The sequence below is a fragment of the Trichechus manatus genome, unplaced genomic scaffold (assembly GCF_000243295.1).
Source record: "Trichechus manatus latirostris isolate Lorelei unplaced genomic scaffold, TriManLat1.0 scaffold00052, whole genome shotgun sequence".
In the NCBI taxonomy this organism is placed as follows: Eukaryota; Metazoa; Chordata; class Mammalia; order Sirenia; family Trichechidae; genus Trichechus; species Trichechus manatus.
The window spans coordinates 3,711,738-3,732,922 of record NW_004443988.1 but is presented as its reverse complement, the minus strand read 5'-3'; the positions used below and the strand labels follow the sequence as shown (position 1 = coordinate 3,732,922).

General features: G+C 39.8%; 1 protein-coding gene across 5 annotated transcripts in view; it reads left to right on the top strand.

Moving 5' to 3' along the window:
• ITSN2 (intersectin 2) overlaps positions 1–21,185 on the top strand; it is a 227,453-nt gene that overhangs the window by 49,333 nt on the left and 156,935 nt on the right. For 4 of the 5 annotated variants that reach the window (XM_023732409.1, XM_023732410.1, XM_023732411.1 and 1 more), the window contains exon 2: positions 17,399–17,462. In XM_023732409.1, coding sequence (XP_023588177.1) covers positions 17,432–17,462 — 31 coding nt within the window. In that variant the 5' untranslated portion in view covers positions 17,399–17,431. Of the gene's footprint in view, positions 1–17,219; positions 17,463–21,185 lie in introns of those variants that run through there. The other variant, XM_023732413.1, reaches the window with a different exon arrangement.

Below are 21,185 nucleotides of genomic sequence, written 5' to 3'. Positions count from 1 at the left end.
AATTTGTCTATTTTTTCCTCATGTTTGTCAGCTTTTTGCCTCAGTTCTTGGAGAATTCTGAGTATTAGAGATTTGAATTCCCTGTCAGGTAGTTCTAGTGCCTTTTCTTCTACAGGAAAATCATTTGGTGTTTTATTTTGGTCGCCTACTGGAACCATCCTGTCCTGTGTTTGTAAATGTTTTGATATTGTCTGCTGTCTTCTGGGCATTCAGTAGTCATTTTTCTCGTTTATTGATTGTAGATTTGTTTGTTTCATCCCTTTTTTAAAAAAAAATTTGACTATGTCTGAGCAGGTGGACTGTGTGTTCTTTGTTGTTTGCTCGTCTGTGCGCTCAATACTTTTCTCCTCCTTCTCCAACTGGCAGGGTCAGTCACTCAGATACGGTACAGCAGGGCAGGTCTAGCTGAAGAGGAGTTACTGGGGCGGCTTGTTTGTGGCACTTACTACAGCCACCAGGGCGGGTCAGTAATCAGTGCAAGGCAGGTTCCAGTAGGCCATGCCTGTGGTGTTTGGTGGTGTGATGTCAAGCGCACGGTGCAGGTAGGCAGAATGCAGCAGGGAGATTGTAATGTGTGGAGCTAAGATGGATATGTGAGAGAGGAGAGAGGAACAGGAGCCAAAAACATACAAACAAACAAAAAAGAATGCCATGGGAGCTTGCTGTTGGAATGGAGAGATGAGAGACTATGAAATGGAGAAAAACAAAGTGGAAGAGGAAGAAAAGAAAGGAATGAATAAATAAAAATCAGAAAGATTAAAGAACCGCAAAGTTCCCAGGGATCCCACCGATGCACTTATGAGGTCTGGGGAAATCGCTCTCAGGTGTTACAGTACAGCCTGGCTAGAAGGCGTAGAGGTATACAACGCCTGGTATTCAGGGATCAGAAAGAGAAGGAAGATATAGAGAGATGAGAAACTGAGCAATGAAAAAAGACAAAAAGGGAAAAAGAGGCAAAAGAAAAGGAAACAAATTTAAAAAAAAAAGAACAAGAAAGGCTCCCCAAAGAAACAGGAAAAAAAAAAAAAAACCCAAGAAAAAAAGAAATGTGCTCAGGGATCCCTCTGCACGTCTTTGGAAGCTGAAGGGGAGTTCCTTGCCATGCAACTCCGCCAGACCAGAAAGGGCTCCCAACTCAAGAAAAGGAAAAGAAAACAAACAAACAATTCAAAACGAACAAAAGCCCTGTGATCCCACCAGCGCGGTAGCCCAGACTGGGAAGCAGCTCCACACTTGAATGGAGCCCCGCAGCCCCTCAGGAAGAAGCAAAGATGGCGCACAGAGCCAGGCACTCGAGCGAAAGGAGGGGGAGGCAGCGAGAGGCAAGCAAGAAATTAAAAGAAGCAGGGAAAAAAAAAAAAGCAACACCGTCAGCCAACAAATGGCATTCAGAGAGCCAGCTAGTGTGGGCTGGTGTTTCTGGACAAGAGACTGTGTCCATGGGAAGCAGAGGAGGCCGAGTGTGGGTGAAGAAGGGTAGAGAGTGGGAAAGCGTATATCACAAATTGCCGGCTCTCTGCAGCGCTCAGGAAGAAGCAAAGATGGCGCACGGAGCCAGGCAGTGGAGTGAAAGGAGGGAGAGGTGGCAAGAGGCAAGTGAGAAATCAAAAGTAACAGGCAAAAAAAAAAGCAACACTAGCAGCCAACAAATGGCACCCAGAGAGCCGCCCGCTTGGGTGTGTGGAATCCAAGCAGCTGGCACTTCTCCGTCAAGAGACCATGGTCGCGGAAAGCAGAGGAGGCTGAGCAGGGGCAAAGAGGGGTGGGGGGTGGGAAAGCGCACACTGCAAATTACCGGTTGTTTTGTCTCCCGCTGGACGCTCCGTGAGGCTGCTTTCTCGTACCCCCTGTTTGCTGGTCTCCGATAGGAGTCCAAGATGGTGGATCCGTGCTGTGTTAGCTGGTAGGGGACCTCTGCATGTATCTCTCCTCGCTCTCCGTTCTTTGTCAGTTTTCTCACTCCATTTGGTGCTTGGCTGAGTTCTTTATCTCTTCATTTGATGTTTTTGGGTTTCAGGATTGTTGTATTCTCTGTTCAGCTTAGTTTTTCGGATCTTTGCTGTGGAGGGACGGCGTGGTGCTTCTGCCTAGAGCGCCATTTTGCCGCAACTCTCTCTTTTTGCTTTTTTGTGTGCTTACTAGAAAATTTAAAATTAAATATGTGGTTTGCATTATATTTCCATTGGATAGTTCTAGTGTAGAAAATAGGCAAATAAATGAATAGGCTATTCAGAGGAGAAATACACATGATTAAATATATGAAAGATTCCAGTTCACTAATGCTCAATTGCAAATTAAAGATCTTTTTTTTTTTTTTTACCTCTCCGATTGACAGAATCTAAAATAATTGTTTGTAGTAAATATTGGCAAGATTGTGTAGAAAACAAGTATGTTTATACACCAGTAGGAGTGTGAAGTGGTACCAAAGTTTTGGAAAGCAAGTTGGAAACAAGTATCAAAATATAAAATGTTTGTACCCTTTACCTATTAATTCCACCTCTAGAAGCATATACTACCGAAATGATTTGTTAAGCAGAAAACTAGAAACAACCTTAACGCCCATGAATAGGAGATAATACTGTGTCCATATAGTAAAATGGTAGTACCTGTTGATATGATTATTCTATTACATATTGCTATGAAAATATGTCCATGATATATTGACTAAAAAATCAATTAACAATACTATGCATAGAATAATTTTCTTTTGTTTTAAAGATAATGTGTGTGTTTGTACATGCATGGAAGAAAGGCCTGGTGATCTACTCCCAATAACTCAGCCATTGAAAACCCTATGGAGCACAGTCCTACTCTGACACACATGGGGTCAGATTTCTGACTCAGTGGCAACTGGTTTTTATACATGCATAAAAGAAATCTAGAAAGATTTGTACCAGCTGTTAACAGTGATAGTGTCAGGAGTGGATCTTCAAGTTCATCCCTCCTCTCCTGCCTGTGCTTTCTACTCAGTAAATTTGTTGTGTTTGAGGTTTTTATGAGTATGTACTATTTTCTAATTTACATTTGTTGGAGGAGGAAAGCTTGGTTAAGGGAAATAATGTTTGTGGAGAATTGCTTAGAGGAAATGCAGTATATCTCTTCCTGCAATAAGTACTCCAAAATTTCTTTCTGAAGAAGTCAGAGTTAGAGGTTTGTATATCTAAACCCTGTCTTATTGGCCTTCTGTCACACTGCTTTTACTGAATTACAGTTTGGTATTATGCCATCAGCCTGTATTGAGAGACTTCATAGATAAAGCCTAATGAAGGCTATTAGGCAATATTTATTAAAATTACAGTGTTCATATTCTCTGACCTATTAATTCTACTTCTAGGAATTTATCTTCAGAAACATGTATTTATACAAAGACCTATATTTATATGCTCATATAAAGAATGTTTATTACAGTATTATTTGTGGTGGTGTAAAAATGGTAACATCAATAAAACAGATTGTAGAACAATGAAGTATGATTTCATTATTGTAAACATAGTATTGGCTAGTATAGGAGTAGAAAAATATCTGGGAGACTATATTGAAACTGTTAACTATTGTTATCTTGGTAATGGACTTTCACTTTCTATATTTCCATGTTTAATTTTTTTTAAGTGAGTGTATGTCACTTTTATAGTTAGAGAAAAATAAGTGGCCCTATGAGTCATTGCTGTATTTATTAGTAGGCTGTTAACATTTTTACACTCTACTCTCTTGGCAAGTTATCTCAAGCTCACTACTGTCACAGGGCCTGTGCACCTTTTACTTCTTATTCTTTATACACTCTTACAGTTATCCACACAGCTTATTCACTTCATTCACGTCTTTGTGTATATGTTACTTTTTCAGTATACCTAACCCACCTTTATTTTCTCCATACCGTGTACTCGTTGCCATCAAGTAGATTTCAACTCATAGCGACCCTATAGGACAGAGTAGAACTGCGTCATAGGGTTTCCAAGGAGCTGCTGGTGGATTTGAACCGCTGACCTTTTGGTTAGCAGCCGTAGCTCTTAACCACTGCACCATCAGGGCTCCTTTTCTCTGTATATCATACTATATGTTTATTTGTTTATTTTTTTCTCTGTTTCTGACCAGAGAATGTGGTCTATGTGATAGCACTTCTGGAATTTTTTTGAGACTTCCTTTATATAACCTAGTATTTGGTTATGTTTTTGGTAAATTTTTGTAAAAATTCATCTATATTTTAGAAGAATGTACATTCTTTGAGTTCTGCATATACTTTGATAGGTTAAGTATATTATATTTAATGTTCTAATCTTACTAATTGTCTCCTAGATTTCTCAGAGAATGGTATTAATTTCTCACAAATGTCAAATTTCCTTTTTAATTCTGTTGGTTTTGCATTATATATTTTTAAGCTATGTTGCTGACAACATGCAGATGCCCGAACAATGCATTCTTGATAAATTGTTCCATTTCTTTGAAACACATTTGTCTTGTGTCTACTATGTTTCTGTCCTAGGCACTGGTGATGCAGTAGTGAACAAAACAGGCATGTCTCTGAACTCATGAAACTTATATTCTCAGTGTGTGTGGTGGGGAGGGGGGAAGGTGGATAGGAAAGCAAACAAACAAATATATGGTATGTTATATGATGAAGAAATGTTATGGCATGTTTATGTTTATATGGTGATGGTAATAATCCAGTAGATAGATAGATATGTTGATGGAGCAGAGAGAGGGGAAATTGGTGGAATGGTGTCTGTAAGTGGGGGAGAATGAATGAGATCAAGTGTAAGAGTTTAGGGATTGGTCTTTAGAAGGAGTGAAGACAGTATATTCTTTCTAACAGCAGGGAAGACAGTATATGCCTACGTGTACAGGTGGGATGGTAGATGTTGTAGAGGCAGCTTGTGAAGTTCTTTTTTGATAGCTTCTCTTTTCTCAGTGAAATCAGAAGCAAGATCATCAGCTGAGCTAAGAAGAGGGGCAAAAGTATTGGAGATTCAAATAGAGAAGTGTGAAATTGTCATCTAGGAGAGTGGGAGTGTGAATGGAGGTAGGATAATGTACTAGAATTGTCAGGAGGCACTGAGGGCCCACTTGAGTTAGTGGTTGTGAATTTGAAGTGAACCAGTCAGTGTAGCTGTTTTTTTTTTTTTTTCTCTAACCATGTTCATCTTCATTTATATAGGCATTGAATAAGTCAAGAATTGGATTTAGTCAAGATTGGGGTTTTTCCAGGTGTGTACTATACAGGGAGAAAGAAGAGTGAAGTTGAGGATGTATGTAAGGAAGTACTTACAATGATGGACTGTGATATTTAAGTTGGGTAAGAAGGGATGTGAGGACATGAGGAAGAATGAGGGACAGTGAAAAGTTGATAAGATCAATAGTTTGTAGGTCCCGGTAGAGTTGAAGAATTGTTGGAGTTGGGGAACTAGAAGGTGTGACCTGTCAAGATAGGTGCTGGTGAAGGGAGAATGGGAGACTTGAAATGGGTTATTGGGGAGGGGGTATAGTTATTGGCCTCTAGAAGTGTGATCATGGGAATGGATGGCTAAGGTAAGATGAAGGATAACATTTTTCGAACACAGGAGGTCAAAGACTGAGAGGTCAGGGCCTCTTACCTGCCCTCCCACATTTTCTTCCCCTTTAATTAACCAACACACTTCACCTCTCATTCACTTCCAGATCCACTTCGGTTTGACTTCCACAGCTGTCACTGCTGGAACTGCACTCACAGCAGATTACCAAAACTAACAGTTTAGTTTTGGCTTCTGTGATGTTTGACAGTGATGACCATCCCCTCCTTGAAACTCTTTTTCTTAACTGTATATCTTGATTTCTCCTGCTCTTCGACCTGTGTTTTGACTGTACTTTTTATTCTCTTGCACTGATTCTTCTTCCTCTGACATTAAAAGACCAAGTTCTTCTGTTTCTTATCCATGCTTTCCCTAGATAATGTCATTCTGACACAATTACAACTATTCCAACCCCTGATGACTAACAAATCTGGGTCTCTAGCTAGAACAGAATTGTTACTATCTCTTGGATGTCTCCATCTGGATGTCTTCGTACGTATGTCATATTAAATATGCCCATCTCCCCAAATCTGATATCTAAATCTCTTCTTTCTTAGAGCTTCTGTCTTGGTTAATATTACCAATCTGTAGTCATCTAAAATAGAAACTCATCTGAGATGCCCTGCTTTCATCTTCCATATCTAGCTGATCAGAAAATCCTGTCCATTCTGCCTCTGAAATGCCTCTTCTCCAGTACTCAAATTCAAGCCCTCGCCACTGGGCTGATGCCAGTCACTTCATAACTGGTTTCCCTGTCTCAAGACTCAATTCCAGTTCAACTCTTACATTGTTGTCATGATTCTCTTCCTAAAATATATACTTTGTCTTAAATATTGGTTCTCCGTGACTTGAATGAACAAATCTGTCTTGAAAGAAGTACAACTGAGAATGCTCCTTAGAAACAAGGATGGTGAGACTACGTCTCACATACTTTGGACATGTTATCAGGAGGATTCAGTCCCTGGAGAAGGACATCATGCTTGGTAAAGTAGAGGGTCAGCGAAACAGAGGAAGACCCTCAATGAAATGGATTGACATGGTGGCTGCAACAATGGCCTCAAGCATAATGATTGTGATGATGGTGCAGGATCGAGTGGTGTTTCCTTCTGTTGTACATAGGGTCCCTATGAGTCGGAAACGACTTGACGGCACTTAACAGCAACAGTAACAACAGTGACTTGAACAGTGAAGTCCAAAATCCATAGCATGACAATTGTTCCTTAAATTGTCCGAGTTTGGCAGGTTACTTCATCTCTTTGGCTTCTGTTTAATTGTTTCTAAAATGAAGGGGATGGAATTTGGTGTATTGTCTTTTGACCTTTTTTTCTTTTTCTTTTTTAAATCGTTAAATCTTACGTAGAAGCCTCAATATGTAAAACGAAAAAAGCAGAGCTGCTCTCATTGAAATTGGTATCCATTCCCAACCTCCCATGCCTGTTCCCTACCCCACCTCTGTTGTACCTCCTTGAAACTTCTAGAACTCCAAGGAGCATGGTTAAAAACTACTGGATTTCTTAAGATCGCTTTTAACTCTTAAGACTGAATTCTTTGAAATCACATCCCTCCCAAGTCACACTGTCTGAGTAGAAGTGGTCCTGTTGTTATACAGACTATTGTATTTTCCTTTTTTCAACCAGTCCTTCTCTTAGATTCAGAAACTTTGCCGTTCTTTGTAACAGGGCCTATCCATACACCTATATACAGTGCCTTTCACTCAGGGAACCCTAGAAGTTCACTTGCTTTGCCACTGACCTCGTGTTTTATAATTCTTACACACATATTACCTCCTTTGTGACATATCAAAAATTCGGCAGTTCGAATCCACCAGCTGCTCCTTAGAAACCCTATGGGACAGTTCTCTTCTGTCTTGTAAGGTCGCCATGAGTCACAGTCGACTCATGGCACTGGGTTTGGTTTTTTGTGACATATATTGTACTTTGATTTACATCCCAAGTAGTGTTAGTTCTATTCTAACATTATAGCATTCTTCAAATCCTTTTTAGTACCTATTCATGTTTAATGAATAAATGAATGGATGAATGAAGGAAAATGGATAGAGGGGGAGCAAGTTTGGGGAATATCTATGTTCTGTAGATTTTATCTTGCTGCAGAATTATAAAGAAGTAACAATTTTGCTGCAGTCATTCTCATATAAAACTGACCTTGATCTCCTTGGGAACCAGATGAAGCATGTTTTTTTCCCAACTAATCAGCAAGTACATTTTGAGAGTTGGCTGGTGTACCTAGCATAGGTTGGGAGCAGAGGAGGCACTGGAGAAAGTATACCTTCAGGGACTTGATTATCTCGCTTTTGAATGTCAGACCTTTATCCAAATTTATTTAAACTAACCAACACTTAACCAACATGATTCAAAGTGTAGTTGAAAAACTCAAGCCTTCCTCCCTACCCACAATATAAAACCTTTAGAATTCAGTGGGAAATAAACTTTTATTTCTAAAAGAAACAAAAAAACCCGTTGCCATCAAGTCGATTCTGACTCATAGTTACCCTATAGGACGGAGTAGAACTGCCCCATAGAGTTTCCAAGGATTGGCTGGTGGATTTGAACTGCTGACCTTTTGGTTAGCAGCCAAACGCTTAACCACTGCACCACCAGGGCTCCTTTATCTCTGAAAGTGTAGCTAAAAGAAGAAAAAACAAAAACACACCAAGTTCCAGAAAGGACGTGTTGGGGGAGACAATTTGCTCTAGTATCCATGGCTCTGATACCTGCAGCATTTCACGGAAGTCATTTGGAGCCTTCTCTGCCTTCTTCCCAGTTTCTTTTGAGTGCATTCATTTAACATTGCCTGTCTCCCTGCCTCCCCTGCTTTGTTTTCCTTTTTCTTCATAATGTCTCAACCATATTATTTACTTATCCAGTTCATTTGTTCAGCAAATATTTATTGAGCTTTTTCTGCGTGATCTGGTTTAGGAACTAGGCATACAGTGGTAAATAAAAAATGACTCTGACCAGGACATGTGAAACAGGTAGGCAGGTAAAAAGTAATTGAAATATAGTGTGATAAGTGAAGTTATTGTGAGAAGAACAAGTGTTTTGGACATAGCCGGGTGACAGTGACTAAGCTAGGAGAATAGAAGTCTCTCAAAGAAGAGATGACATTTGAGTTGGGACTTGGAGAATGAGAATGTGGCGGGCATGGCGAGGGAACAGCTCTTACAAAGGAATTAAAACAAAAAAATAAATAAAACCCAAACCTGACTCATGGCCACCACATGTGTTACAGAGTAGAATGCTCAATGTGGTTTTCTTGGCTATAATCTTTACAGAAGCAGATTGCCAGGCCTTTCTCCCATGGTGCCACTGGGTGGGTTTGAACCGCCAACCTTTAGGAGATGAATGCAAACCATTTGTGCCAGACAGGGACCTTACAAAGGAATCGGGGAGTGAAAAAAGTAAGACTGTTTCAAGAAAAGGTTGGTGTATGGAGGACCAACTTTTCGAGTAGAAGATGTTACAGATGAATGTGGCAAAGTAGATGGGGTAAGACTCTGAAGGGTCTCATATTTCATGCTAAGAAGTTTGGACTTTAACTTATAATCAGTGGAGGAATTTAAGCAGGAGAGGGGCTACTAGGAAAAAATAACTAGTAGCTCTGTGGAAGGGTTTCAAGGTAGGGAGACCACTTTAGGAGGTTGTTGCACTCATTCATGTAATAACCTACTGAACTCAGTCTCCCACATCTCCCAATGATGGGCCTGAGAATCTGTAAGAATAGCAAATTTCCCAGGTGATATAATCAGGTAAGCTTGGGAAACTTAAAAACAGAGCACTGGGTTTATACATAAGAGATGTAGTTCTGGGACCAGTTTTGCTACTAACTAGTTATGAGAGCTTGTACAATTGTCTAAGTCCCATCTTTAAAATTGAGGGTTTGGGATGAAATAATTACTGTGATTTGTTCCTTGTGTAATTCTGTGCAAAACAAAAAACCCAGTCTTAATTGAGTTACTTTTTACTTATAATGACTAAAATTAATTTTAATTTGTGGGGAGTGTGGGCTTATTGACCCTCTTTAGAAGGATTTACTATTCCTGTTCTCACATTCCTACTTTTCTCTGTCTTAGTATGAATGTATTTTCCACATTCTCCAAATTGTGGTTTCTCTAAATTGTATTTGGATTATATTAAATCAAAGTAGTCTTCTTTGCCTTATGCCTGTCTACTAAGTATATTGCCTTGGTTGCTGGAAAGAGAACAATGCCATTTCTCAATTTATAATGAGTAGGAAAATCTCTACGTGGATATTCTAAAACTATAGGTAATTATATGGTTAATTACAAACTGCTAAGATTGCCCATATTATGTGTTACCACCTCTAAGGAGTAGAGAGGGGTGTTTGATAGATGCTGACTAATCACATATTCTTGAAGCAGACGTCAGGCATGTAACTGGGGAGATGCTGTTACCATATTTTTCCTTTGAGAGGATTATACCAAAAGGTAAGAAGCAGTTGTTGTTGTTAGCTGCTGTCAAGTAGGCCCCTGACTCATGACAACCCCATATACAGCAGGACGAAATGCTGCTTGGTAGTGTGCCATTCCCATGATTGGTTGTGTCTTGGTCTGTTGTGGTCTGGATCATTGTGATCCATAGGGTTTTCACTGGTGGATTTTTTGGAAGTAGATCACCAGGCCTTTATTTGTAGTCCTTAGTCTAGAAGCTCCGCTGAAACCTGTTCAGTGTCATAGCAACACACAAGCCCCCACTGACAGACAGATGGTGGCTGCACATGAGGTGCATTGGCTGGGAATCGAACCTGGGTCTCATGGGAAGTAAGAATTCTGCCACTGAACCACCGATGTCTTCAAGGAACAATTAGCACTCCCTAATTTATATTACATGGAGCGCTGGTGGCGTAGTGGTTAAACGTCCAGCTGCTAACCAAAAGGTCAGTGGTTCGAACCCACCAGCCACTCCGTGGGAGAAAGATATGGCAGTTTGCTTCCATAAAGATTACAGCCTTGGAAACCCTATGGGGGCAGTTCTGCTTGGATTTATAGGGTCACTGTGAGTCAGAAGCGACTCAACAGCAACGGGTTGGTTTGGAATTTATGTTACTGTATTTTTACGCAGATAACACCTGCTGTCTGCCTTTGTTTGCTAGCTGCGCCCTCCCCCCACAAGGTATTTTCATAAGTGCACTATGCTAATGTTTTTTTACAGCAACATGTGGAGGAGGATTGGCATGACAGCACTTGTGAGGGTGCCTCATGGGGGAAGGGTGCAGCCAGCAAACAAACAGGTTGTTTTGGAATTTGTATTACTGTATTTTTATGAAAATAATGCATGCCTTCTTCTGCCTTTGTTTGCCAGCTCCGCCCTCCACCCACCAGGTATTTTCATAATTTTTTTTACAGTAACATGTGGAAGAGGATTGGCATGGCAGCAGTTGTGAGGTTGCCTCACAGGGGAAGGGTGCAGCCAGCAAACAAATGCAGAGGGCGCATGTTATTTGCATAAAAGTACATATGTGGTGCCTGCACACCAGCTGCTCGGGGGAGAAAGATACGGCAATCTGCTTCTGTAAAGATTACAGCCTTGAAAACCCTATGGGGCAGTTCTACTCTGTCCTTTAGGGTCACTATCAGTTGGAATTGACTTGACAGCAATGAGTTTGTTTTTTGTTTGTAATTTATGTATAATCTGCAGGGCTGCTAATCGAATGGTTGGCAGTTCAGTTCCATTCAGAGGTGCCTCGGAAGACAGTCTGGTGATCTATTTCCAAAAAATAAGCCGTTGGAAACCCTGCAGAGCACAGTTATACTCTGACACACATGGGGCTGACATGAGTCAGAATCAACTCAACAGCAACTTTAAAAAAAAAAAAAATGTATGTAGACCTGTGTGTTGGGAGGCATCTCTGGCTTGTTTCTCTTCTCCCAACATTCCTGTCTCTTCTCCCAACATTCCTGCTTTAAGGAATTTGTGACCCACCCATCATTAACTATTATTCTCATTTAAGAGTAGAAGAGGCATATAAAGCCCATGGGAAGTTCATTGGCTTTAGAATTAAATAGGCTTGTGATTGTGTCGTGGCTTCATCACTCACAAACTGAATTTAGGCAAGAAATTTAGCCTCCCAGTTTTTTCATTTGTAAAATGAGTACAGTATCATCTGCCTTTCTGGGATGTTGTGAGGATTGTCAGTATTGTAAAAGGTGGCTAGCAATATTTGGCACCTTGCAGTTCGATGGATTGCATTTATATGGCCTTTCTCACCATGGCCTTGTAACTCCCACCAAATGACTGGGTGAGACTATGCAAATGAGTGCTTATGGCCCACCAAGGGGATTGGATAGCTTATTAATAATGCAGATAAGGCTCATGGCACCCTTGTGAGGGCTGGGACCATGCAAATAAGGTATATGGAACCCTAATGAGGGCATTAGTCAGTTTTGCCATCCTACTAGGCTTAAAACGAGCCATCCCAGAGAGGATACGGGGACCTGACTACCACCAAGAAGAAGAGGTGGGAGCGGAGCACATTCTTTGGACCCAGGGTCGCTGTGCTGAGAACCTCCTAGACCCAGGAGTCAGAGAGAGAGGAAGCTATAACACTGAAGACAGCAAGAGAAGGCGGTGTAGCAGTAGCAAGTACTATCGCAGCACAAGACAGCAGGAACCAGGAGACTGGTAGGAGATGGCTGTGGTGGGGCTTGCCAACCCATGGAGCTAGGAACTTTGTAACACTTGCCCAAGCAGGGGAGAGGCGAGGCCTAGAAGCCAACAGGCCAAGGGCCAGAGAGAGGCCTGTCTGCATGCCTGAGAAGAAGCTGTCCTGATCGAAGAACTGTATCCTTAGTTGTTTATGATCTCAAGTTGTGCCTGTTTACTTCCCTAATAAACCACTTAACTGTAAGTACGGTTCATGAGTTCTGTGAGACTTTGCAGTGAAATATGGAACCCAAAGACTGGAGGGAGGGTACTGAGGGGAGAAGGAGTAGCTAGCTGATGTTAGAGATGATGGAGTGGTACAGCAGTTTGGAAAAGTTGGACATTTGGGACGTCATTAGTCTCCACCTCATAGGAACCAGCTTTGTGCTGATTCTTCTTAAATTATTCACTTATACCTGATAGACTAGTCTACAAGCTCTTCATCCGCACCTCCTTGTACAGAATCTGGAACTGTGTTAGATTCTCAATAAATATTGAGCATGATCAATAGAAGTTATTGAATTAATATAGGCATTCCATAAACAGTAACTATATTATGATTGCATGAAGTATTAGCACAGGTGATTTTTTTTTAATGTAAAACAAAGTCTTATGTATCTGTTGCATTTTCAAAATCTTAATTGTAATTACTTCTCTGCAAGTTGTTGATAGTTACATTCGAGTTGGCTTTGACTTTGACTCATAGTGGTGACCCTTACGTATAACAGAACAAATTGTTACCTGGTCCTGTGCCATTTTCATGATTGTTGGTATGTTTGAGTCCATTGTTTTTGGCTATTGTGTTTCAGTCCATCTCACTGAGGGTTTCCCTTGTTTTCGTTGACCCTCTACCAACCATGATACCCTCTTCTAGAGATTGGTCTTTCTTGATGACGTGTCCAAAGTAAGCGAGCAAAAGTCTCACCATCCTCGCTACTAAGGAGCATTCTGGTTGTATTTCTTCTAAGACTGCTTTGTTTATTTTTCTGGTAGTCCACAGTATATTCAGCATTCTTTGCCAACACCGCAGTTCAAATGCATCAGTTTTTCTTCTGTCTTCCTTTTTCATTGTCTAGCTTTTACATGCATATGAGGCAACTGAAAAGATCGTGGCTTGGGTCAGGCACACCTTAGTCATCAAAGTGCCATCTCTCTTTTTCAGAACTTTTATTTTAAGAGGTCTTTTGCAGCAGATTTGCCCAATGCAGTGAAGGCATTTGATTTCTTGACTACTGCTTCTGTGGATACAAGCGCCATGTTTGTATGTAGTATTGTTGGAACCCATAAACTAAATTTAAATTTGCAATTTGTTGGAATCAACAAGTAGAATTGTTAAGCGTGAGGTAATTATTCCACTATGGGGCAAACAGAATTGATATAAGTGTAACAGGTAAGAAATGTTACGCCAGTTTAAAAGCTTATTGGTCCCAACAAATTATTCAGATGTTACCACAATCATTCAAATATACATACATCAAACCAAAAAAAAACCTTTTGCTGTCAAGTCGATTCCTACTTATAGCCACCATATAGACAAAGTAGAACTGCCTCCCATAGGGTTTCCAAGTTGCAGCTGGTGGATTCAAACTGCTGACCTTTTGAACAGTAGCCGAACTCTTAACCACTACGCCACCAGGGCTGTTATTATGTGGTGCCTGCGTGCATGGGTGACCAAATTCCATGTACCAGGTGAAGAAGAAGGTTCTGTAATAGCACTACCTTCAGCTTTACTTGAAGGATTTGCTTTCCCTGCCAGTTATATTATTTGGTTCATTCTCTGGTTTTATCTCAGGATTCTATCTGTGATTATTGAGCATTTATTACTATGTCACCTTCTGTTATGTTCACAAAATACATGACGACCAACCAGAGGTCCTGGACAGATAATCTGTATGTTTTAGACCTAGTTATGATTAAGGCTTTGTGACCGTGGGATCCTATTTCTTGTCTTCTGAAGTCAATAATTTCTGCTGTTCGAGCGATTGGTAACATATGCCGTTATACAGTGTTATACAATGTGTTGTATGTAGTGCCTTGAGCAGATTTACTCCCATATTTTTAAATTGTCTCTCTCAGTCACAGAGACCAAATAAAGTAGGGGTTCTTACTGCTGCATATCTGCAAGTAAAGTTTATTTGCTGGCATATAGCTTATTTTGGATTAACATTATTTGTGATAATTTAAAATTGGGGAAGTAAAAATGTTATACTTGTTTGTAGAATTTCTATAAGTATTTGAGGAAGTTGTAGTCATAACTTGACTTATGAGACTGCCTTCTGTGTTCACTTTTTAAGCTGGTGATACCACAGTTCTCCCATTTGTGCAAACTATAATTCTGAGAATCATCTCTTTTTATTCCTTTTACTCCATCTTCCCCCATATCCAGAGTTATTAAGTTCTTTCTGTTTTAAACCCTTTACTGTTTCCCCAGTTCATCCTATCTTCTGTTACTGCTGCCATTGTTTTAAATGAGGCACTCACGTCTTCCCTCATTGATCTCCTTCCTTCAGTCTTGTCCTTTTCTTCATGACTGTTTGTTGTCTTTCTTACATGAAATCTGACCATGTCCCTCTCCTTAAAAGCTTTTAAACTCCCCATCAGCTAAAGGTTCAAGTCCATGGTTCTTAACATTAGAATTTTAACTAATTCTTACTCATCCTTTAAGGCTCAACACAACACTTCCTGTAGGAGTTTCTGACCACCCCACCACTGGTTTAGGTATTATTTTTCTGTAGGGTAAACAGCTCAAATACCTGAAGAAAACCAACTTGTACATGGGTGAGATGTCCTCCTAAGAAGATTATAGTGACAGGTGAAGTATAAGTGGGTAATGGGTCTAAAGCTCCATTGCAGTAAAGCTTATAGGAGTAGCATACAGAAAAACTAGGAATCAAAGAGTAAAATTGGAGGCTTACTGTTGCCCAGTCCTGTTGCCCAGTCCTAGCTTATCCCTGTTGTGTAGATAGGTGTATCAGACTATTGATGCCTGATGCCATTAAGCATTCTAATCACAGTTAACTCTCTTTGTTCACCGAACAATGATCTGGTCAGAATTCAGTAGATGGTGTAGTTTGCTGTACAGGAAGAAAAGGCTCCCTGTGTGGTGCAAACATTTAAGGACTCGGCTGCTAACAGAAAGGTTGGTGGTTTGAACCTACCCAGAGGTGCCTTGGAAGAAAGGCCTGGAGATCTGCTTCCAAAAGATCACAGCCATTGAAAACCCTGTGGAGTATAGGTCTACTCTGAAGCATGTGGGGTCACCATGAGTTGGAATCGATTCGACGGCAACTTTATTTTTTTTAACAGGAAGAAAAGCTGCTGTTGCTTTTCTTAGCTATTAAATTTCTATTGCAAATAAATAAATTGGCTCTATATATCAGCTTTTTTTTTTTTTTTTTTTTTTTATGAGCCCGTTACTCTTGGTGGTTTTACTGATAGAGTCAAATTTCTGGGTCAGTAAAGTGAGGACCAGATCTTGGCATACACAGAATTCACTGAGATAATAAATGGTAGCTTGTAACACTTCTTGGCAGCTAGGCAGCCAGCTTCTCTGGTGACATCTTCTACCACAACATGCAACTCTGTATACTTACTTTCTTTAAAATGATTTGTGCAAAAAAATTTTTCTTAGGCTTCTAAAATTTTTAAATTTAAATGATTTTGAGTAAATGGATGAGATACTGAGTAGTATTTTGATATAGTAGTGTTTTACTGCAGTATTATGATCTCTGGTTTTAATTACTATATATATTACTATAAATTTGCTAGGCCTTCACTCTCCCTAACTAGTCCTACCCTCAAGATTCATGGAACAAATTTTAAATTTTGAATGATTCACAGTAAAAAAAAAAAATGAATTCAGGGTTCAAAATTTTATCATACTCTCCCTTCTGGCTGTTTGCAGAATAGCAGCCATTTATAGAACACCCACTACGTGTCAAGCAGTGTACTAAATTACGCTAAATACTTAAAAAAAAATCCTGGGAAGTGTTTTTATTTTTTTATTGTACTTGAGATGAAGGTTTACGGAACAAACTAGCTTCTCATTAAACACATATTGTTTTATGACATTGGTTAACAACCCCACGACATATCAACACTCTCCCTTCTTGACCTTGGGTTCCCTATTACCAGCTTTCCTGTCCCATCCTGCCTTCTTGTCCTTCCCCCTAGGCTGGTGTGCCCCTTAGTCTTGTTTTGTTTTATGGACCTGTCTAATCTTTGGCTGAAGGGTAAACCTTGAGAGTGACTTCATTTCTGGGCTAAAAGGGTGTCTGGGGGGCTGTACTCTTAGGGTTTCTACAGTCTCTGTTGAGCTAGTCTAGTCTTTTTTTGTGAGTTAGAATTTTGTTCTCCATTTTTCTCCAGCTCTGTCCGGGACCCTCTATTGTGATCCCTGTCAGATAGTCGGTGGTGGTAGCCGGGTACCATCTAGTTGTACTGGACTCAGTCTGTTGGAGGCTGTGGTAGTTGTGGTCCATTAGTCCTTTGAACTAATCTGGAAAGTATTTTTACAGCTGAGGACTCTGAGACTCAAAAAGATTAAACTACTCTTCTATGGTCATAGCTAGGAAAATAGCAGAGTTGGGATTTGAACCCAGAGGTATCAATTTCCAAAGTCCTTTTTTTTCCTACTGTAAAGCATTTGCCCAGCCTATTCTTAGATAAACATATATATGTATTTTAATAATTACTTTCAGACTAGAATTTTATAAACCTGTTGAAATGCTACACTGTATTTACTTTGGCTATTTTTCTTATTTGGGGATTTTTTTAAAAAGGAAAATGGGTTTTCCATGTTGTTTTTTATACACTTAATTTATACAGTTGATTTCTCTGTATCCCAATTATAACAGCCCTTCCGCCTTCCAAATTAATTTCTCTAAGGATGTTGGTTCATGCGAAGGGTTTCTTTATTCATTACCTATTATTAAATATGCGGCTGTTTTTCTTTTAAATGGTTATATTTTTAAGGCAACACTGTTACCCAACAAAATCCTCTACCCTTCTCCAAGTGTAGTAAATTCTGCCTGTTCAGCAGCAGCAGAAGCTCTGCATTGTTTTCTGTTGCAAATGTGAGCTGAAGGGGACAGACATTCTCTCTGCTTAGCAGGTGCGCTAAGCTGTGATCTGCCCTTGTTGTATTGTTAATGGCACAATGTTTTTATGTTGCAGATGGCTGAGAGCTAGCAAGGAAAATTCAGGACCATGATGGCTCAGCTTCCCACAGCTATGAATGGTAAGCAGCTTTGTGCTTGTGACAAGATAAGGAGATTATGGGGTTTTTTTGGTAGAGGTTATAAAAATACTTGTACAGATATTTTTCCTTAAGTGTGTAAATATAAAACTTAAGTATCCTTGTTGAAAATGTTTGATAGTTTATTTCAGAACACTGCATTAGTTTCTATTAGAATGATACTGTACAGTAAATCCCACGACTCCCTAGAAGCATGTTCTACAGTATCATCTGGAATATGTGCCAGCTTTGGAATAGTCAGGAGTAACCTAAAGATACACTGTGTTTGATGCATAAAACTGGAGGACAGAAAACAGAGTGCTATAAGGTGAATATTAAAGGTGTTTTTGATATCATGGGTTGATTGTAAACTGATTAAGCCAGTGAGGATTCATTTAGTAATATATGTATAAACTTAGTTTAAGTTTTTCTGTTATAAAAGTAATCAAATTTGCCTACCAACGTAATTGTTTAATGTGAAACATTTTAAAAGAAAATGTTAGGTAATTTCAATAATAAAAAGTTTTTAAAGTTTTGATTCCAGTTTTAAAGTTTTTCCACATATAAATTATCCACCCTTAGTAAGTATTAAGTTACTGTATGTATCATCTAGAGTTGAGAAAATACACTGTATTTTTGAATCTCTAGAGAAATCTAAGATGCTGTGTTCTTAATTTTGTAGTAAATTTCATTAGCCACGGTTATAGATGAGTATAAGCAATGAGTCAATACATTCTTTAACATTTAAATTGAAGATTAATATTAAAGGACATTGTTAAAAAAAAAAATTCCACCACCTTCCAAAGCAATTCTGTTTTGTTACACGTTTAAGCATTTGATCAATTGCACATCTTTTTTTTTTTTTAAAACATATTTCTGTTTTAGGACCAAATCCCTACATTTGTTAATGAAGAAAATACATGTATGCCTAAAGTTTAAAGACTCAGAATTGTATTTGGAAGATTTAGGAAAGTTTTGGAAAAATGAATTTTTGGCATAAAAAGTAAAATTAAATCCTAATAGGTAGTAGTAGGATTCTGTGTCATTTTAAGGATGGACCTGGGCCAAGGGTTTTGTTTGACTTTTCAGAACTTTTGTTTTTTTTTTTAACACCATCTTGTTCCACCTCAATCCCCAACTATATATCAAAAACATACAGATTTCTTGGAGAATTACAGGATTAACACCAAAAACTTAAAGTTTACAGGGGCAGTGGTCCCTGTCAGAGTTCCATAATTCACCTGTCTGATCCTTACAGATGGATTGTGGCTGATAACAGTGGATTATCCTAAATTTAATTAGGTGGTATCCCTAGTCACAGCTGCTGTACTAGATGTAGTTTCTTTACTAGAACATATCAATATAGCTCTGGAACTTGTATGTGCATATCAATCTGGAAAATGCATTCTTTTCAGAATCCTATCAGTAAAGATACAACTGAAATGCTCCTTAGAAGAGAGGATGGCAAGACTTTATTTTGCTTAGTTTGGACACATCACCAGGAAAGACCGATTGCTAGACAAGGTTATCATGCCTGGTAAAGGAAAGGGTCAGTGAAAATGAGGGAAGCTCCCAATGAGATGGATTGACACAGTAGCCATAACGATGAACTCAAACATATCAAAGATTATGAAGATGGTACAGGACTGGGCAATGTCTCATTCTGTTATACATAAAGTGGCCATAAGCAGAGGGCAGCTAACAACAGTGGAAGAGTCTTGGGGGATTCTCAGCCCAGCTTAATTAATACCTTCCCCATGAATAATAAAGTCCACATGGAGGCAGAGGGTGTTAGAGTCTGGGAGGGAAAATCATCACAATAAAGATATAAACATAGGACTTTGCAAAGCCTATGACCATCCTGATGTGGAATTTGTCTTCTGGATAAGAGGTGTAGATCATTTCTGTGTTTCGCTACCTTGTTACGTACAGTAGGAATTGACTCTGACTGGCAGGCTACATTTCCCAGGCTGCATCACAAGATGCCTTTTAACTAATTTTAGCCAATGGGAAGCCCTGGGGGAGGGGGAGAGATTGGAGAGATAGAAGGAAGAACCCAGCACACTTTTCCACCACTACATCTGCCTTTGGAGAAGAAACTGAAGATGTCAACAATTTCATTCTACTTGGATTGACGACCAACGTCCATGAGAGCAGCAGTTAACAAAATCAAATGACATATCACATTCAACTATCAGGAAAGACCAATTGCTAGAAAAGGGCATCATGTTTGGTGAAGTAGAGGGCCAATGAAAATGAGGGAACTTCTCAATGCGATGGCTTGACACAAAAGCCACAACAATGGACTCAAACATACTGACTATCGTGAAGATGATGCAGGACTGGGCAACTTTTCGTTCTGTTATACATAAGGTCACCATGACTAGGAGCTGAATCAACAGCAAATAACAACAACATCTTTGGGTGGCATCTCCCAGCCAGCCGGCTCACCCCTAGCACTGGACAGCTTGCCTCAGGCTTTGGTAATACCACCTCTACTCTTTGATCCTCCAGCTATATAGGTGGTAGAGGATTATTGCTGTTGCTAATCTCCAAGTTGCCTCATAATCTCCTGTTTGGTCCTTCTGCCCTTCCAACACCTTTACTATAGTGACTAGTTACAAATTCCTCATTATAACCTCGTGAGCTAGGTACAGTCATATGGCTCTGCTTTCCTAGAAGGACCCTGACTGATAAAGGGGTTAAGGGAGGCACTCTGCTTTGTTTTCCTGCTTGTAGCAAGCAGCATATTTTGAGGCTGAAACTCGTAGGTTGTCTGGTACTATCCAGGTCGGTCTTCAGCCCCTGTACTTTCATTTATGTCCTTGGGTGCTTTGTTGGAAGATCTACTCTTTCCATCTTGATCTCCAGACTCAAACTCCTAGGCCTTCATTAATGTAACTCCTTGGTCCTAAGCCACTTGCTGCACTAAATCTGCTTTGGCTACTCTAACCGGGCTCTACTATGACTCCTCATACTGATCCTTGTCCTGCCTGTTTATACGTTACATTCTCTTTCTTCTAGTGATTTGAGCATCAGTGTGCCTATGGACATTACTTTAAGCTCTCTGGGCTTGGTCAAACGCTCTCCAGGACAGACCAATCTGATGTATGAAAAGAATGTTTCTCCTATTTCACTTACCTAGGGGCTGGAGATCATCCCATGGAGGCCCCGAACAAGAAACTGTTGGCTTCCTGGCTGGTGGGAAAAAAAAAACCCACAGAAGGACCTTATTTGAAGGGCATTTAAACGGGTAAAACTGTTAGGCTCTCTTTCATCTACCTGCTGTACTGAAAGAGAAAGAGGCAACACTCAACCAAGAGTTCTAGAATATGTGAAGGCCTGTGAAAAATAACATGATCGGTTTGTCGTCTGATCTCTGGATTTACTTTTCAAGGCTAGATTTTAGGGCATTAATCTCTTCCTGATACAACATTGCTTACTGAAAGTGAGGAGGATCTAAAGCACTTACTGATGATGATCAAAGACTACAGATTTCAGTATGGGTTGAACCTCAACGTAAAGAAAACAAAAATCCTCACAACTGGACCAATAAGCAACATCATGGTAAACAGACAAAAGATCGAAGTTGTCAAGAATTTCATTTTACTTAGATACACAATCAACACCCATGGAAGCAGCGGTCAAGAAATCAAACAACATATTGCATTGGGCAAATCTGCTGCAAAAGACTTCTTTAACGTGTGGAATAAAAGAACAAATATA